This window comes from Scyliorhinus torazame, chromosome 2 (genome assembly GCF_047496885.1).
Source record: "Scyliorhinus torazame isolate Kashiwa2021f chromosome 2, sScyTor2.1, whole genome shotgun sequence".
Taxonomy (NCBI): Eukaryota; Metazoa; Chordata; class Chondrichthyes; order Carcharhiniformes; family Scyliorhinidae; genus Scyliorhinus; species Scyliorhinus torazame.
In genome coordinates, this window is record NC_092708.1 from 379,736,762 (window position 1) to 379,754,013 (window position 17,252).

The 17,252-nt window shown below is 48.7% G+C and overlaps 1 protein-coding gene across 1 annotated transcript in view; it reads right to left on the reverse strand.

Moving 5' to 3' along the window:
• LOC140404763 (acetyl-coenzyme A synthetase 2-like, mitochondrial) overlaps nucleotides 1–17,252 on the reverse strand; it is a 73,866-nt gene that overhangs the window by 22,351 nt on the left and 34,263 nt on the right. Inside the window, exon 6 of the mRNA XM_072493483.1 lies at nucleotides 5,964–6,111. Within this exon, the coding sequence (XP_072349584.1) occupies nucleotides 5,964–6,111 (148 nt within the window). The remainder of the gene's footprint in view (nucleotides 1–5,963; nucleotides 6,112–17,252) is intronic.

Below are 17,252 nucleotides of genomic sequence, written 5' to 3' on the forward strand. Positions count from 1 at the left end.
ATCTATTGAATTTGGATTAATCACTGCTACCTACATCCACTGTCTCCCTCGGGAGCCTGTTCTCATAGATTGTGCACTCGTTCACTGAAATATTGGGGGTAATTTTGACGAAACACGTTGGGTGGGAAACCTGTGGGATCGGTGGCATGCCGATTGCAAACCCGGCCAACATTACATTCCACTAACTTCAACGGAGATTAAAATCAAGTGGGGTAAAACCCAGCCTTGTGTCTGATCGCGCCACTTTCCTACTGGGTGGTTTAGGCTACACTGGACACCGGTAGTACTTCCAGCCAATTCGTTTGGAATTCCCACCAATCCCGACATCCTCTCCCACCACAAAACCGCCTCTTTAAGACCAGGCCGTGTCCTTTGGCTCTACTGTTCTGGACAAGGTGAACGAGCAAGTCATGGTTTCCATTAGTTAGTGGTTAAATCTGGAATACACTTTGACAATCAAGGAACTGAACTCCAGGTGAAGATGGGGGTCTCGGCGGGTCTGGCAGCATCTGTGGGGGGGGGGGGGGGGGGAGAGATGACGTTTTGGGTCTGGGTGACCCTTTGTCAAAGCTCTTTGGGCTTTGGCGGGGGACCACCTGGACTCGGGATGTCAGCTCTTTTCTCTCCCTGCCAGACCTGCTGAGATTTTCCAGCATTTTCTCTTTGAATGTTTTTTGCCCCTTGGTATTTCTCAACTCCACCCATACAGACTCCACATTGTCAGAGCTAATATCCTCGATGGGCCGAATGGCCTCCTTTTGCAGTGTAAATTCTACGACTCTCTCTCTCTATGACTCCGTGATGTGAGCAGTCACAATGTGATGCAGATTATAAACTTCTACCACAGTTTCTAATAAAGAGCTGTTTTTGGACAATCTACACTATTATGTTATCAATCTCGTGACCAATGCTTAGCTGTCAGCTGACAAATCCCCCCCCCCGCCCGGAGCACATTCACCTGACATTCCTTTTTTTAAAATAAATTTATTGTAGCCAATTCATTTTTCCCCATTAAAGGGCAATTTAGCGTGGCCAATCCACCTAACCTGCACATCTTTGGGTTGTGGGGGCGAAACCCACGCAGACACGGGGAGAATGTGCAAACTCCACACGGACAGTGACCGAGAGCCGCGATCGAACCTGGGACCTCGGCGAAGTGAGGCAGCAATGCTACACCTGACATTCCTGTGTTATTTTAACTGAGGTATTAATTTGTGCTGAAATCAGAATGATACCAGACTAATATCACGGTGATCATTCCTCAACACCAGAAAGGTACAGAGATAAAAGTCAACAAACAAGTTTATCATTTGGTTAATCGATTACCACAATGTACACAATCTTATGGTTCTCGGCCGGGCTCAGAGCAGCTGTATTTTGTCCCGTTAAAAACAGATATTGATTGAAACACAAACTACTCTGCCGCCAGTTCTGTCCCCTTTTTAAGGTCTGATTACTCACTTTGCGATAACGCTCTCGAATTTCAGAATCACTCTCTACATTTGTACTGTTTCACCCGATTGGATGATGTTCTTCCAACTTCTTTCCACATCCCCACACCCAGCAAAAAATGGATTTAACTTCCTGAAACTTGCGGAGCTGGGATTTTTCTTCAAAGTAGAAGCTACAGCGGGAATCGTCCGCTGAAACATAAAAGGTCTGCTCCAACAGGAGGACAGTGAGCCAAGAATATTGTCACCATGGTCCGTGGGGGAGCAAAGCCCATCTAACAGTCAGCCCCCATGAATACTGGGACACAGCTCTTGTGCACCTGGTATCAATTTGTTTTTTGGGATATTAAGGGAATTGATCCACCTCTGGCCCTCCGATCCACATTACATCTGCAGCTACTGATTTGTTAGACGTATCCTTACCCTCATTCTCTTCGCCCCCACTAAAGCATTGCTCTTTCTCACACTGACCAATCCGCGCCCCCCACCCCCATTACCTCCACTCCCATAAGTCCAAGAGAAGCAGGCTTGAACTGGCGGACGACTGGTTTAGCCATTTATGTCCAGAATTGGCTGGATCACATCGCTATCAAGGTCCGACTCCTGTCTGCTACAACAGATCACGAATCCAGGATCATGCTGAGGCACAAAGATAATCCCCCAGTTCTTTTCACTCCTGACTCCTCCCCTGTCACCAAAAAGTGCAAGGAGCTCATGGATCGCCCCTCACTCGGTGGCAACGCTCTATCACTAAGATCAAGGCCATCCGATCAGTTGCCTCTGTCACATCGCTCCTAGCCCACAGGTCCAAGCTTCCTCTGAAGACCAACTCCAGCAAAGCAGCGCCCCCCAACTTCCAGTTTTGCATTTTGAATCCATATCACTCTCGACTTTCTCTCCTATCTCATGACTCTCACATTGTCCATGAAACCCACCTAATGCTTCCTTTACCTACCCCCATTAACCTGCTGGCCAACAAATTGCCCTTTCCGGCTCCCATGTTAGCTGATATGAAAAAAAACATTTTATTAAGGCATTTATAAATTTTTAACAACAATTTCAAGAGGAAAAACAACAAAGTAACCCAACCAACAACCACACCCAGCCAACATAGCGTACATACACAGCCCCCCAGTCCCCCTCCCCCACTAACTGATATTGTTAATAGCTCTTTTTCTTCACATGCTGTCTCCCACTCTTCAAAAGAAACCGGAGACCTTTATTAAATTCTTTCATGAGATGTGGGCATCGCTGGGCTGAGCCAGCATTTGTTACCCATCCCTAAGTGCCCCTGAACTGAGGGGTTTGCTCGACCATTGCAGAGGGCAGTAAAGAGTGAACCACATTGCTGTGGGTCTGGAGTCACATGTAGGCCAGACCGGGTAAGGACGACAGATTTCCTTTCCTAAAGGACATTAGTGAACCAGACAGGCTTTTACAACCAGCGATCTGTATTTCCACCATTGCTGAGACTAGTTTTCAATTTGTGAGGAAGTCCTGCCTCAGGGAGATGCCAATCAATCTGATTGGATGAGGTGGGAGTGATCGGAATCCCAGGGGAGGGAGCGGGATGGGAGGGAGGTCCAGAGGCCACTGGGTATTATATGGTGTGTGGGGGAGGAGGGAATTCCTGGTTATAAGAGGGCTTCTGATGGAGGTATCCCCATGCTCACCCCCCGCCACATCCTGTCTGTCGTGTTGGGTGTTCCGATGCTCAAATGATCCAACACGGCTGAAGATGGTACAACTCTGTTTTATTGTCTTAAACAATGACAACTACTAACTGCTGGCTTAGGTTCGTGCTTCACCAGCTAACCTGTGGACCCAGCCCCATCACTATCTTAGTGAGGCACTCAGCACATGGTATATGTCTGAGTGGCACGCTGTGAGCTCTGTGCTCTGAGCTATCTCCTGGTAGAATGAGCGGGAACTGTGGTGTTCCCTGTTTTATAGTGCGTGTGCTCTCACTGGTGATTGGCTGCGATGTTGTGTGTGTGTTGGTTGGTCCAACTACCTGTCCATCAGTGTGTGTGTGATTGCACCATGATATGCTGATGTGGATATCATGACACTGTCGTAGCAGGAAAATAATCTGAATTATTTCCAGCCTTCCCCACAGGGCTTCAATCTGCCCACCACCCTGAAGATTGAGGCTGGGAAACAGCCCTGCAGTGGCCAATAATTGGCCACTTATGATCCTCAATTGGGACAAGGGTGGCAGCTCCCCATCTGAGGCCTTGCCTGCCCCAGTGTAAACTCATTGTGAGGTCAGGCTGGGCAGGATGGGAATCCTGTCCCTTCAATTTCCCACCTCGTTCCGCCCCGCCTAAAAACCCTCCCTGGGGTTAAAAATTAAATAAAATTCAGGCCTTTGTTTCTTTGTTCTGGAAAAAGAGGTAATGCTTGAAACATAAACGTATTCTTCCTTACGCCCCTTCCTCAGAGGAAGGACTCTTCACTCTATGACCAGACTCTCCAATTTGACACAGAATCAATTCCTACATTTAAACATCTTAACAGGTTGCATGATGTCCCTCCACTTTCTTCCCCACTCCCCATCGTCACTGAAAAATAGATGCACCGTCCTTACTCGCATCTGAAACTTGGGTTAATTTTTCCTCGTTCTGCTCTGAATCCTGTTCCCTCCAAATAATCTGAAGCTTCATTAAAGCTTTCCAGAGAAGAGGAAAGTATGGAGGCTTCCTTCATCCATGGGCCTCCCCACCCCTCCCCCCACCCCCATTCTCCAGCGACAAAGGATTTTGTCAGCCGGCCCCCTGCTGCTCTCACAAGTTCAGCAATATCACCCCATCGCCCCTCCCCCACCAGCACTCCAGTATTCCTTTAAGGGAAAAGCAAATCCTTTTTGATCTTTCGCTATGGAAGTATTTCAATGGAGACTTCACACAGTCACGTATCATCTCTACATCTGTAATCAGTTACCTGAAGCCACCAGTTCTATTCATTTTTTTAATAAATTAAGGGGCAATTTAGCATAGCCAATCCATTTAACCTGCACATCTTTGGGTTGTAGGGGTGAAACCCACGCAGACACGGGGAGAATGTGCAAACTCCACACGGACAGTGATCCAGGGCCGGGATTCGAACCCGGATCCTCAGTGCCGCAGTCCCAGTGCTAACCACTGAGCCACCGTGCTGCCCTACCAGTTCTATTCTTAACCAATTTCTCAATCCCCGAAGATATACGCCAAGGCCCAGACTGGGCTCGCCCTGAAACATCGGCTGGTGTGAATATTGAGTCGGTGAGAAAAGATAGGGGGGTGAGAAAGGCCTTTCGGCCCATCAAATCTCCCCTTGCGGCCTCCATTTCCTCACTTGGCTGCTGGTATATTATTACTAAAACCTCGCACTTTCTGAGCACAAACTATTTATCCTGCAACTGCAGATTCCACTGTGATGGGGTACTTCAATGTTTAGAGCCCAGGCAACTGGAAGGGTAACTGATTCTGGTTGAATAAAATAAGAGACAGTTCACTGAATCCTCAAGAATAGGGGAGGGGGATGGGTAGGTGTGGCCCAACCTGCGAGACGGGGATGTGTAGGGGTGCAGTGATGTCATGGTTGTGCCGTAATTCACCCACTGACCACTAGGGGTCTCTTGAGTATATAAGTGAATGTTGGAGTCAGGTGACCTCAGATTGACTCGGGAGCTGGGAGAGAGCTTGCGTGTGCATGATCATAATAATAATAAATAATCTTTATTGCCACAAGTAGGCTTACATTAACACTGCAATGAGGTTACTGTGAAAAGCCCCTAGTCGCCACACTCCAGCTCCTGTTCGGGTACACAGAGGGATAATGCAGAATTCTCAGCTGGTACGGGAATTGAACCTGTGTTGCTGGCCTTGTTCTGCCTCACAAACCAGCGGTTTAGCCCACTGAGCTAAACCAGCTGGAGCAGTGCAGCAAGCTGAGGGAGGGCATGTGCACATGTTTGGCTCACAAGTTGTCCAGTCACTTTTCACACAGATGCTTTATATGAAAAATCATTCTTGGGCGTTGTGTGGGCATCGCCAGTAAGGCTGACACTTGTTGCCCACCCCTCATGCCCCAGAGAAGGTGATGGTGGGATATCATCCTCGGCAACAACTGCTGCATTTTGATTTAGCTGAGGGACATTAGCCACTACAGCAAGTCATTAAGCGTAAACCACGCTGTCGCAGGACGGGAGATACGTACAGGCTAAACTGGGTAAGAAACAGCAGATTTCCTTTCCTCAAAGGACATTACGGAACCAGTTAGGCTATTCGGCCCAATGAGTCTGCACTACCCTCTGAAAGAGCACCCTATCTCGCCCCACTCACCCTCCCTATCCCCGTAACCCCACCTAACCTACACATTGTTGGACCCTAAGGGGCAATTTAGCATGGGCAATCCACCTAACCCACAAATATTTGGCTAAATAGTCCAATAACATATCCTTGAAAGAAGAGATGGAAGGAGCTGAGCACTTTGAGATGTTTAGACATGACTGAGCTCTAGAATCATTACCTGGGTTCGGGTAGACAGGTGTACTCTCAAACAGCACTGTGGTTCCTCCATTGCACAGAGGCCCATACACAACATAGCTGTGACCAGTGATCCAACCAATGTCCGCAACACAGCCAAACACATCGCCATCATGGTAATCGAACACATACTGGAGAGAGAGAAAGACAAAATGAGGCCACATTGCAATTACAGATCATTATGGATCATCACAGGTTCTGTTGACGGCTGACCGGATGTTAAAACTATCCCAATCAGTTTTTTTGGTTTGGATTGATCCTCCCTCCCCGCAATGAGAACAGTTCTTTAGTGGTTACCGCTGCTGCCTCACAGTCCTCGGGACCCAGGTTCAATTCCGGTCTCGGGTGACTGTGTGGAATTTGCACTTTCTCCCCGTGTGTGCGTGGGTTTCCTCCGGGTGCTCCGGTTTCCTCCCACAGTCCAAAGATGTGCAGGTTAGGTGGGTTGGCCAGGCTAAATTGTCCCTTAGTGTCCAAAAAGTTAGGAGCGGTTATGGAGATAGGGTGGAAGCGTGGATTTAAGTAGGGTGCTCTTTCCAAGGGCCGGTGCAGACTCGATGGGCGGAATGGCCTCCTTTTGCACTGTAAATTCTATGATTCTATGATAACCTATGAACTTTCCCCAAAACTTTCTGGTTTTGAAAAACGGATGTGTTTTGGTTGCTTACTCTCCTCACAAGCACCTGGAGTCAGAACAAACTGCTTTCATTTTCTCTGTGATGTATATACTTAAATATATTTCACAGAACCACAGAATAGTACAGGAGGAGGCCATTCAGCCCATCAAGTCTGCGCCGACAATTTGAGGAGAAATCCAGTTCGTCCCACTCTCCCATTCTTTCCCGATACTCCTGCAATTGTTTTCCCTTCAGGTGTTTGTTCAATTCCCTTTGGAAACTACCATTGAATCTGCCGCCACATCAGGCAGTGCATTCCGAATCCCAACCGCTCATTGTCACTGCTACTGAATCACCTCAAATCCCTGTCAGATAGTCAGTCACCTTTCAGACATTGGAAACAAATTGTCGACTCTATCCAAACCCTTGAGTGATATTAAACACCTCTACCAAATCTACTCTTAGCCCTTTCTGCTCGAAGGACAGCAACATAGCGCTTCCAATCTGATTTGATTTGATTTATTGTCACATGTACCGAAGTACAGTGAAAAGTATTTTTCTGCGGCCGAGGAACGTACACAGTACGTACATAGTAGACACAAGAATAATCAACAGAGAACATTGACAAATGGTACATCAACAAACAGTGATTGGTTACAGTGCGGAACAAGGGGCCAAACAAAGCAAATACATGAGCAAGAGCAGCATTGGGTGTCGTGAATAGTGTTCTTACAGGGAACAGATCAGTCCGAGGGGGAGTCGTTGAGGAGTCTTGTAGCTGTGGGGAAGAAGCTGTTCCTGTGTCAGGATGTGCGAGTCTTCAGACTTCTGTACCTTCTGCCTGATGGAAGGATCTGGAAGAAGGCAATGCCTGGGTGGGAGGGGTGTCTGATAATGCTGTCTGCCTTCCTGAGGCAGTGAGAAGTGTATACAGAATCAATGTGGGGGCGGCACGTTTGTGTGATGAGTTGGGCTGAGTTCACCACAGTCTGCAGCTTCTTGCGATCTTGGACCGAGCAGTTGCCATACCAGGCTGTGATGCAGCCGGATAGGATGCTCTCTATCGCACATCTTTAAAAGTTTGTGAGAATCGATGCAGACATGCCAAATTTCTTTAGCAATCTGCTGGCGTAATGGTAATGCCACATCCCGAAAATCATTTTATCAAACCTCCTCTGCCCCTCCTGGTTTCCTCGTGTCCTTCCTAAGTGGAGTGCCCAGAACTGGATACAACGCTACAACTGGGGTCACACTCGCATTTTATACAGACCTGCTCTGCAGTCCCGTTGTTTAATTGTCGACCACCATGTACGACTAATGGAGGATGAGGTCCACAAAACATCGCCTGCTGATGGCGGAACCCAGCACCTCAGTGCAAATTATAATTTCAACTATTTACAGCCAGAAGTCCACAGATGTGCGGGTTAGGTGGATTGGCCATGCTAAATTTCCCCTTCATGTCCAGGGATATGTACGTTAGGTTATGGGGTTACGGGGGAAGGGCGGGGTGGAGGAGGGAGTGTAAACGGGTAGAGTGCTCTTCAAAGGGTCGGTGCAGACTCGATGGGCTGAATGGCTTCCTTCTGCACTGTAGGGAATCTATGATTTGATAAATGTCGAGCGGATGATCCATTTCAACCTTCTCCTGAGGTCCCCACCATCACAGATCCCTGTCTTCAGCTAATTTAATTCACTCCGTGTAATATCAAGAAATGGCGGAAGGCACTGAATACGGCAAAGGCTAAGATCCCGACAACATACCAGCTGTAGTACGAAAGATATTTATTCCAGAACGAGCCAAGCTGTTCCAGCACAGCTACAATACTGGCACACTGGCATCTACCCAACAATGGGGAAAATGTGCCAGTTTTGTCCTGTCCACAGAAAGCAGGACATACCTGATCTGACCAATGTAGCCACGTAAAATGGCTGCGTCCCGATTAATCTGGCCAAAACCCAGTTTGAAATGGCTAACCAGAAAGGCAGCTGGGAAAAGCAGGTAACAAGACACAAGCAGGCAGCTGCAGTCAGTATTGCATATTCGGCTCTGGGGAAGTTGGTCCAGATCGATACTCAGGGCTATCAACAGCCCATCAACCCAGACATTTGCAGTTACATTCAGGACTTTTAGCAGCCCATCTATCCAGACATCTGCAGTTAAATCGGCTATCCCCGGGAACAATTGCAACATATTAGCAATTGAATACCGGGCCAGACCTGTCGGCGCCTGCAGTGGCCGAAACAAAGACAGGTGAGCGACCAACCCCCGATCGAGGAATCGCCTCGCAATTGGACTCATCGACCCCAGGGATTGGGGACAAATCCAATCACTTGGGACTCAGGGTCAAGGGCCGCCCCGGGAGGCGGGAAGCCCCTGGGCCCTATAAAAGTGAGGGGCCAAGTTCAGATCTCTCGCTCTCTCCTCTTCGCCTGCTCGAGACCTTCGCAAGACCAGCCACCGGCCACTGTAAGTGTGAATCCAACGATCGCTATCCGGTAGAGACACCTAGCCACCGACCTGTAGCAGCCTTTTGAATCCCGTGGGCCAGATCCGATTGGACAAGCCATTCGTTTCCCTGACCTGGTGGGCTCTTCCTAAGTTAAGTATTGGCCAGTAGTGATAGGTTTATTATATCGATAGTAGTATTAGTGTATGAATATTGCTTGTTGTATATAATAAATGACCGTTGTTTTAATCCTTACTAAGCGGTGTGCTGACTTATTAATCATAACTTGAACTTGAACCACGTGGCGGTATCATAAAGATACCTGGCGACTCGTGAGCAAAGGTGACGTAATCAGAGCTAATAAACTAAGGCTAAAAAGAGCAACACCAATTACCTCCCTATCAGCCTGCTCTCAATCATCAGCAAGGTGCTATCAAGCAGCACTCACACACCTGATAAACAGTGCCTAGTTTGGGTTCTATGAGGATCCCTCAGCTGCAGCCACAATACGGCCTTGGTGCAAAGTGGTGCAGCTTAGGTGGATTGGCCATGCCAAATTGCCCCTCAGTGTCCAAAGATGTGTAGGTTAGGTGGACTGGCCATGCCAAATTGCCCCTCAGTGTCCAAAGATGTGTAGGTTAGGTGGATTGGCCATGCCAAATTGCCCCTCAGTGTCCAAAGATGTGTAGGTTAGGTTTCAGGGTTGCAGGGATAGGGCAGGGGGAGTGGGCCTGGGTAGGGTGCTCTTTCAGAGGGTCAGTGCAGACTCAATGGGCCGAATGGCCTTCTTCTGCACTGTGGGGATTCTATGATTGTATAGACTGAGGTCAAATGAGGTGAGGGTGACTGTACTTGACATCAAGGTAGCAGTTAACTGAATGTCACATCAAGGAAACCTGGTAAAATGGAAGTCTATGGGAATCAGGGGGATGGAATAATACCGAGCACAAAGGAAGACAATTGTTATTATTGGAGGTCAGTTATCTCAGCCCCAGGATATTGCTGCTGGAGTTCCTCAGCGAAGTGTCCTAGGACCATTTTAGCTGTTTCATCAACGGCCTACCTACCATTATTTTTTAATATAAATTTAGAGTACCCAAAACATTTTTTCCAATTAAGGGGCAAGTTAGCGTGGCCAATCCACCTACCGTGCACATCTTTGGGTTGTGGGGGCGAAACCCACGCAAACAAGGGGAGAATGTGCAAACTCCACAGAGACAGTGACCCAGAGCCGGGATCGAACCTGGGACCTCGGCGCCGTGAGGCAGCAGTGCTACCCACTGCGTCACCGTGCTGCCATACCTACCTACCATCATAAGGTTAGAGTGCAGATGCTCACAGATGATCGTAGTGTTCAATAACATTCGCCATTCCACAGATGCTGAAGCAGTTCCTGCCAGCAAGACCTGAACAACAGACATGCCCACCAGTGACAGATAATGAGTATCTCCAGTAAGAGGGAATCTGAATAACACCCCATGACATTCAATGACATCACTATTGCTGAACCCCCATCATCAAAGGTAAAGCAACCCACTTGATTGGCACCCCACCCACCACCTTAAACATTCACTCCCTCCACCGCTGGTGCTACAAGATGCACTGCAGCAATCTCACCAAGACTCCTTCAACAGCACCTTCCAAACCCGCAATCTCGATCGCCTCGACAAACAGGGGCTGCGGGCGCAGGTGAACATATACACCTGTAACTTCCCCTCCAGCCCAGTCACCAGCCTGACTTGGAACTACATCGCTGCTTGCTCACTGTGGCTGGGTCAAAAACCTGGAACTCCCTCCCTAACAGCACTGTGGGTGTACCTACACCACAGGGACTGCAGCGATTCAGGAAGGCAGCTCACCACCACCTTCCCAAGGGCAATTGGCGATGGGCAATAAATGCTGGCCTAACGACACGCAGATCCCATGAAGGAATAGATGGTTTAAAAATTGAGGCTTTGCTTCACTGGGAGCCAATGTAGGCCAGCGAGCACAGAGGAGATGGGTCAATGGTACTGGCAGCAGAGATTAGGATTCCCACAAGTATTTGGGGGGTAGAATGTGGGAGGTCAGCCAAGTCAACCAGTCAAATCCAGAAGCATCGAAGACATTGTTGAGGTTTTCAACAGCACTGAGGCAGACGGGTGATGTTACAGAGGTTGAAATAGCCACGTCTTCACGGTGGCACAAATATAGTCAGAAGTTCACCAAGAGGTCGGGTATGATGCCAAGATTGCGAGCAGTCTGGTTCATTCCCGACAGTTGCCAGGAAGAGGATGAAATTGGGAGATAGGGAAGTGGGGTCTGTAGGAGTGGGTGAAACACACTGGCCTCAGTCTTCCCAATATTTAATGGGAGAGGTTTTCTGCTCATTCAGTACCGAATGTCGGACAAGCAGTCTGATAACTTCGAGACAATGGAGGAGTCGAGAGAGGTGATGGTGAGGCTACGCCCCTATCGTCAGCACACATGGTAAAATTGACACTAGACCTGATACTAGGAGCCAGGAATGAGCATCAGCTACAGCTCAATAACTGGATTCCCTCAAGTTCCAACCTCATAGGTCATGGGTGTCATGATATTCAGGTAAACATCATAGCACATACATACTGATGGACAGATCAACGGACCAATCAACACACACACAACACCACAGCCAATCACAGGCAAGAGCATACACAGTACGAAACAGGGAACACAACACTTCCTGAGCATTCCAGCAGGAGACGGCTCAGGGCACAGAGCTCATAGCAAGCCACTCAGACATCCACCATGTGGTGAGTGCCACTCCAAGATAGTATTAGGAATAGGTCCACAGATTCTAGGGTTATGATCGAACCTCAGTAACCAGTTTACCACTGTAAATAAATGTTAGCAATAAAACTGAGTTGTACCATTCGCAACCGTGTTGGTTCGTCTGTGTAGCAGAGTACCCAACACATCAATGGGCTCAGTACAGGACAAAATCCTCTTGGTTTGATAAGATGAAAGCCGGACACAAATTAGAGAAAATATGAACAGAAGATACCGGGAAAATGCAGCAAGCCGGGCGGCAACTGTGGAGACGGAACCCGAGCTAACTTTTCAGCTTGATGACCTTTGGTTGAAAGGTCTGACGAGAGGTCAACGACCTCTGTTTTTCTCTCCAAACAGATGTGTTGAGGATTTTCAGCATTTTCTGGTTTTATTTCAGATTTCCAGCCTCTGCGGTATTTGTGGCCCTGCAACAGACGAGTCTATCGGCCCCTATTTAGAGCGGCTCTAAAGACTTCCCTCAGCACCACGTACCACCGTGGCTGCCGAGGCTCAGTGTAAATTGTAAAGTTGTGCTTTGGTACAGTATCAGGGAAAAGCAGCGGTGGGAAAACTGCTTCCCGCTGGCCACATTGATCGCGGTCCCTCAGGTTTTCTTGCATCCACGCCAGCCCTGTCCGGGGGGGTCCTGAGGACCGGGAATCAGAGACAATGAGAGGGAAGGAACCCAGGTGACCAGTTTTTATCTGTGCAGAGTGACCTTTCACAACGAAAAAACTGGTCCAAGGTCCATTATCGTGGTTTTATCTTCCAATTTGTTAGCTTTTTACTCTTGCTGGGAAGAGACCTTGTTGGAGGCAATGGTTGAAAACATATTTATTTACAAACTAACTATTTATAATGGTTAAGTAAGGGCAGGACATCGCTGGAGTTACTCTCTAAGATACCACTCATTCAGCTTCCCCTCAACGAGTGACATTGACATAGTTCCTTCCGCTGGTGTTTGAGTTAACCCTTTACTCTACACAAGGTAAACCACAGACTGTCTGAGCAGAGGCAGTTGTTCTCCGAGGCGCTGCCACTTGAGCACAGCATGAATACATAGACCCACACATAGAGCAACACGATGATCCAAAATGTAAGGAACCCTCTGACGGTGTCGCTTGATTTCTCCTGAATGTGTGTTAAATACTGAAACAGATTAAACTGAAGTGATTGAAAGTGTCAGTGGACAGAGTATAGGTGGGTTATAAAATTAACCCGCATCTGGGCCTGTCAAATATATTTGCTGTTCTGATATCGATGATGAGTAATTATTCTGAAGGTGTTGATGACGGCTCTATCAAGCAGCACTTGCTCAGCAATAACCTGCTCGCTGACACTCAGTTTGGTTCCACCAGGTCACTCAGCTCCTCACCCAATTACAGCCGCGATCCAAACACGGACAAAAAAGCTGCACACAAGAGGAAACTGACATCATAGAATTTACAGTGCAGAAGGAGGCCATTCGGCCCATCGAGTCTGCACCGGCTCTTGGAATGAGCACCCCACTTAAGCCCCCAGCCCCACCCCATCTCCGTAAACCAGTAACCCCATCTAACCTAAGGGCAATTTAGCATGGCCAATCCACCTAACTTGCACATTCTTGGACTGTGGGAGGAAACCGGAGCACCCGGAGGAAACCCACGTACGCACGGGGAGAATGTGCAGACTCCGCACAGACAGTGACCCAAGCCGGGAATCAAACCAGGGTCCCTGGAACTGTGAAGCAACTGTGATAACCACTGTCCTACCGTGCTGCCCCAACGATCAGGGCAGCATTTGACTGAGTGTGGTATCAAGGAGCCTGAGCAAAACTGGAGTCAATGGGAAAACTGTCCACTGGTTGGAGTCATACCCGGCACAAAGGAACATGGTCGTGTTTGTTGGAGAGATCATCTCAGTCCCGGGACATCACTAACAGGGGTTTCACAAGGTAGTGTCCTAGGCCCAACCATCTTCAGCTGCTTCATCAATGACCTTTCATCCATCATGGCTTGAATGTTATGCCCCCTCTGGTGGGTTTTGAGGGGGGGGAGGAGCCTGATATTGCAACTACCCCGCCCCGACCCTGAAGTGATTTTATGGTGGAATGGGCAGGACCCCGGACAGGAAACCCGCTCTTGCCCAACTATTCCCCTTGAGTGGCACTTAACGGCGACTTAAGAATCTTTTCCCACCAAGAAACAATTTTTAGGCTGGCAGGCACCGAATAGCTAAGGCTCGAAACAGAAAAATTTACCATGCTTGATCTCAGGTGGGATGATGGGAGGGGAATGCGCCCCCATCGGAAGGCTCCCTCCGGGGGCAAGCTCCCCTCAATGACCAGACACTTCTGGACTTTCCCCCGCCCGGCCTATCCTCCGTTAACCCAAATATCCTCCTCACGACATCCTCAAGAGTTTACACCCCTCACCGGGGCCCCTCCATGTCCCGACACTTAGTCGCAGGCACATTGCTGCAGTGCCTCTTCCGGCCTCTGCAGTGCTGTGTCTGAATGAGCTGAAAAGCTGTCGGCCAACCGGATTGGCTGGAAGCTCTCCAAGGCGGGACTTCCACCTGGAAGTCCCACCTGCTGCCAATCAACGTGCATTAGAGCGTAAAATGGCAGCAGGCCTGTTGGAGTTGGCGAGGATGTGCTCCTCTCCAACTCTCCAGGTGGTGGGAGTCGAAGCCTGACATACAAAATATTTAGGCCCGTAAGTTCAGAAGTGGGGATATTTGTGGATGACTGCACATTGAGGAGCACCATTCACAAATCCTCAGATCTTGAAGCAGTCCATGTCCAAATGCAGCAAGACCTGGACAGTATCCAGGCTTGGACTGAGAGTGGCAAGTTACATTCACACCACACAAGTGCCAGGCAATGGCCATCTCCTACAAGAGAGGATCTAATCATCGGCCTTTGACATTCAATGGGATTACCATCACTTAATGTCCCACTGTCAACATCCTGGGGGTTACCATCGATCAGACGCTGATCTAGACTAGCCATATAAATACTGTGGTCACAAGAACAGGTCAGAGTCTGGGAACTCTGCACCTCCTGAGCCCCCAAAGGCTGTTCACCATCAACAAGACACAAGTCAGGAGTGTGATGGAATACTCTCCACTTGCCTGGATGAGTGCAGATCCAACAACATTCAAGAAGTTCGACACAGGGGCTGCATGTGGCGCAGTGGTTATCACTGGGACTGCGGCGCTGAGGACCCTGGTTCGAACCCAGCCCTGGGTCACTGTCCGTGTGGAGTTTGCACATTCTCCCCATGTCTGCATCGGTTTCACCCCCACACCTCAAAGATGTGCAGGTTAGGTGGATTGGCCACGCTAAATTGCCCCACTGGGAAAAAAAATAATTGGGTACCCTAACTTTTTTAAAAAAGATGCTCGACACCATCCATACAAAGCAGTCTGCTTGATTATTAGAAGGTCAAGGCCAGCAGAGACATGGGAACACCACCATCTGGACGTCCCCCCCCACCAGGTCACTCACCATCCTGACTTGGACATTTCGAGCCATTGCTTCATTGTCATTGGGTACAAAATCCTGGTACTCCGTTCCTAACAGCACTGTGGGTGTACCTACACCACATGGACTGCAGCGGTTCAAGAAGGCAGCTCACCCTAACCCGAACCACCATTTTCTCAAGGGCAATTAGGGATTGGCCATAAATGCTGGCCTAGCCAACGAAGCCCACATCCCGTAAAATAATGAAAAAAGTAAGTCAATGAATGACAATTTTCTTCAAAGTCTTATTAAAATACTCCTTGTTCAAATGCAGCAGTTCCATCGTGAGTATTATATAGAATTATGTTTAGAGGGGGGGGGAAGGGTGATTGTTAATCCAATGTAACTAATTAACTAACCCTAACGAGGGTTTTTCATACAATAAATGCTACAGTAAGGTCACTGTTGACAACACAATTCATTTGATTTGCATGGCCTTCGAGAGTATACCAAAAGTGATTAAGTGGCCAAATAATTGCCCCCCCCCTGCCCACCACAATGATTTAACGACATTTCACAGTTGATGTACAAACAAATAACAGGTTCTTTGTGAAAGCTAAACATGGCCCACAAGTTATTTTGTTTCTCCAACCTTCAAACAGAACCTTTTATCATTCCCATCATAAATACGTATTCCGGATTTATCTAGGAAATGATAAAGAGTTCCTAAACTTTGAGCTATAGATGCACTTTGGTCATGTTCTATGTTAAATGCCTGACAGTGTATGTTTTATTGTAGCAGACTGGCACTGGTACACAATGCAGGACAAACTGGGTCAAGCTCAAGGAAATTCATTCCTTTCAATAGAATTGCTGTACACATGCGATCATCAGAGACACAGAGTGTATTGTTTTTTTTGTTTTTTTAACCTTGTAGAACCCAATTCATTTTTTTCCAATTAAGGGCAATTTAGCGTGGCCAATCAACCTAGCATTTACACCTTTGGAGCTACCTCAGGGGCCTCGCTTCCGCCCTGGCTGATGACACCGGGCCCAGTCCTCCTCCGAAAACATGTTCGGAGCCATAAGACCGACCCCCTGGTAGAGAGGGTCCAGCTCCTGCACTCCAACCCACACTATGCGTGCGTCGAACACCCCGATGGCCGTCAAGATACCATCTCCCTCCGGGACCTGGCGCCCGCAGGCTCCAACACCACTCCCACTACTGCATCCCCCACACTATGTCCCGTCCAATCTCCCATGTTCAGCGCCCCCACCCCTATATGGCTCCCGCGCTCCCTCCCACCCGCCGCACCGGTCCACAGGAATGAAGCTCCGGAAGAGCCGCTCCCGGAGTCCACGCCTGTGCCTGCTCCGCACCCACTTCCACAGCCACCCGAAGCGGCTGCAACACCAGTGCTTCGGCGGTCGCAACTGACGATCCGGGCACTGGACCGACTGAATCTATGAGCCTGTCACCCCCGCCGGACTTCATTTTTAAACAGGGGGTGAATGTGGTGAATGTATAATTACTGATAATTCACCAGTGCACTGTGTTATGTTATTAACCCTGTGGGCTCTACCTATGGGCCATTGTGTGGCTTCACCCAGAGGGGATATGTTGGGGCATGTACGGGCTCCGCCCATGTCTCCACCCCCTTTACAGGAAGTATAAGAGCTGCTGACCTGCGGGGCCGCCTTCAGTGTTGTACCGGTCACAGGCAGGCACAGTTCTCAGCTGATTAAAACCACGGTTTACTTCTCCACGTGACTTCGAGTGAATTGATGGTCGCATCAACCGCCTTATCCCGGTTAAAACCAGCTCTCTTCTTAGCCACCTCCGCACTCCAGTCCTGGTAAATACGGATCTCTGTGTTCTCCCACCTGCTGCTCCGTTCTTTTTTGGCCCATCTCAGGACACACTCCCTGTCCATAAAGCGGTGGAACCTCACCACTACAGCCCTTGGCGG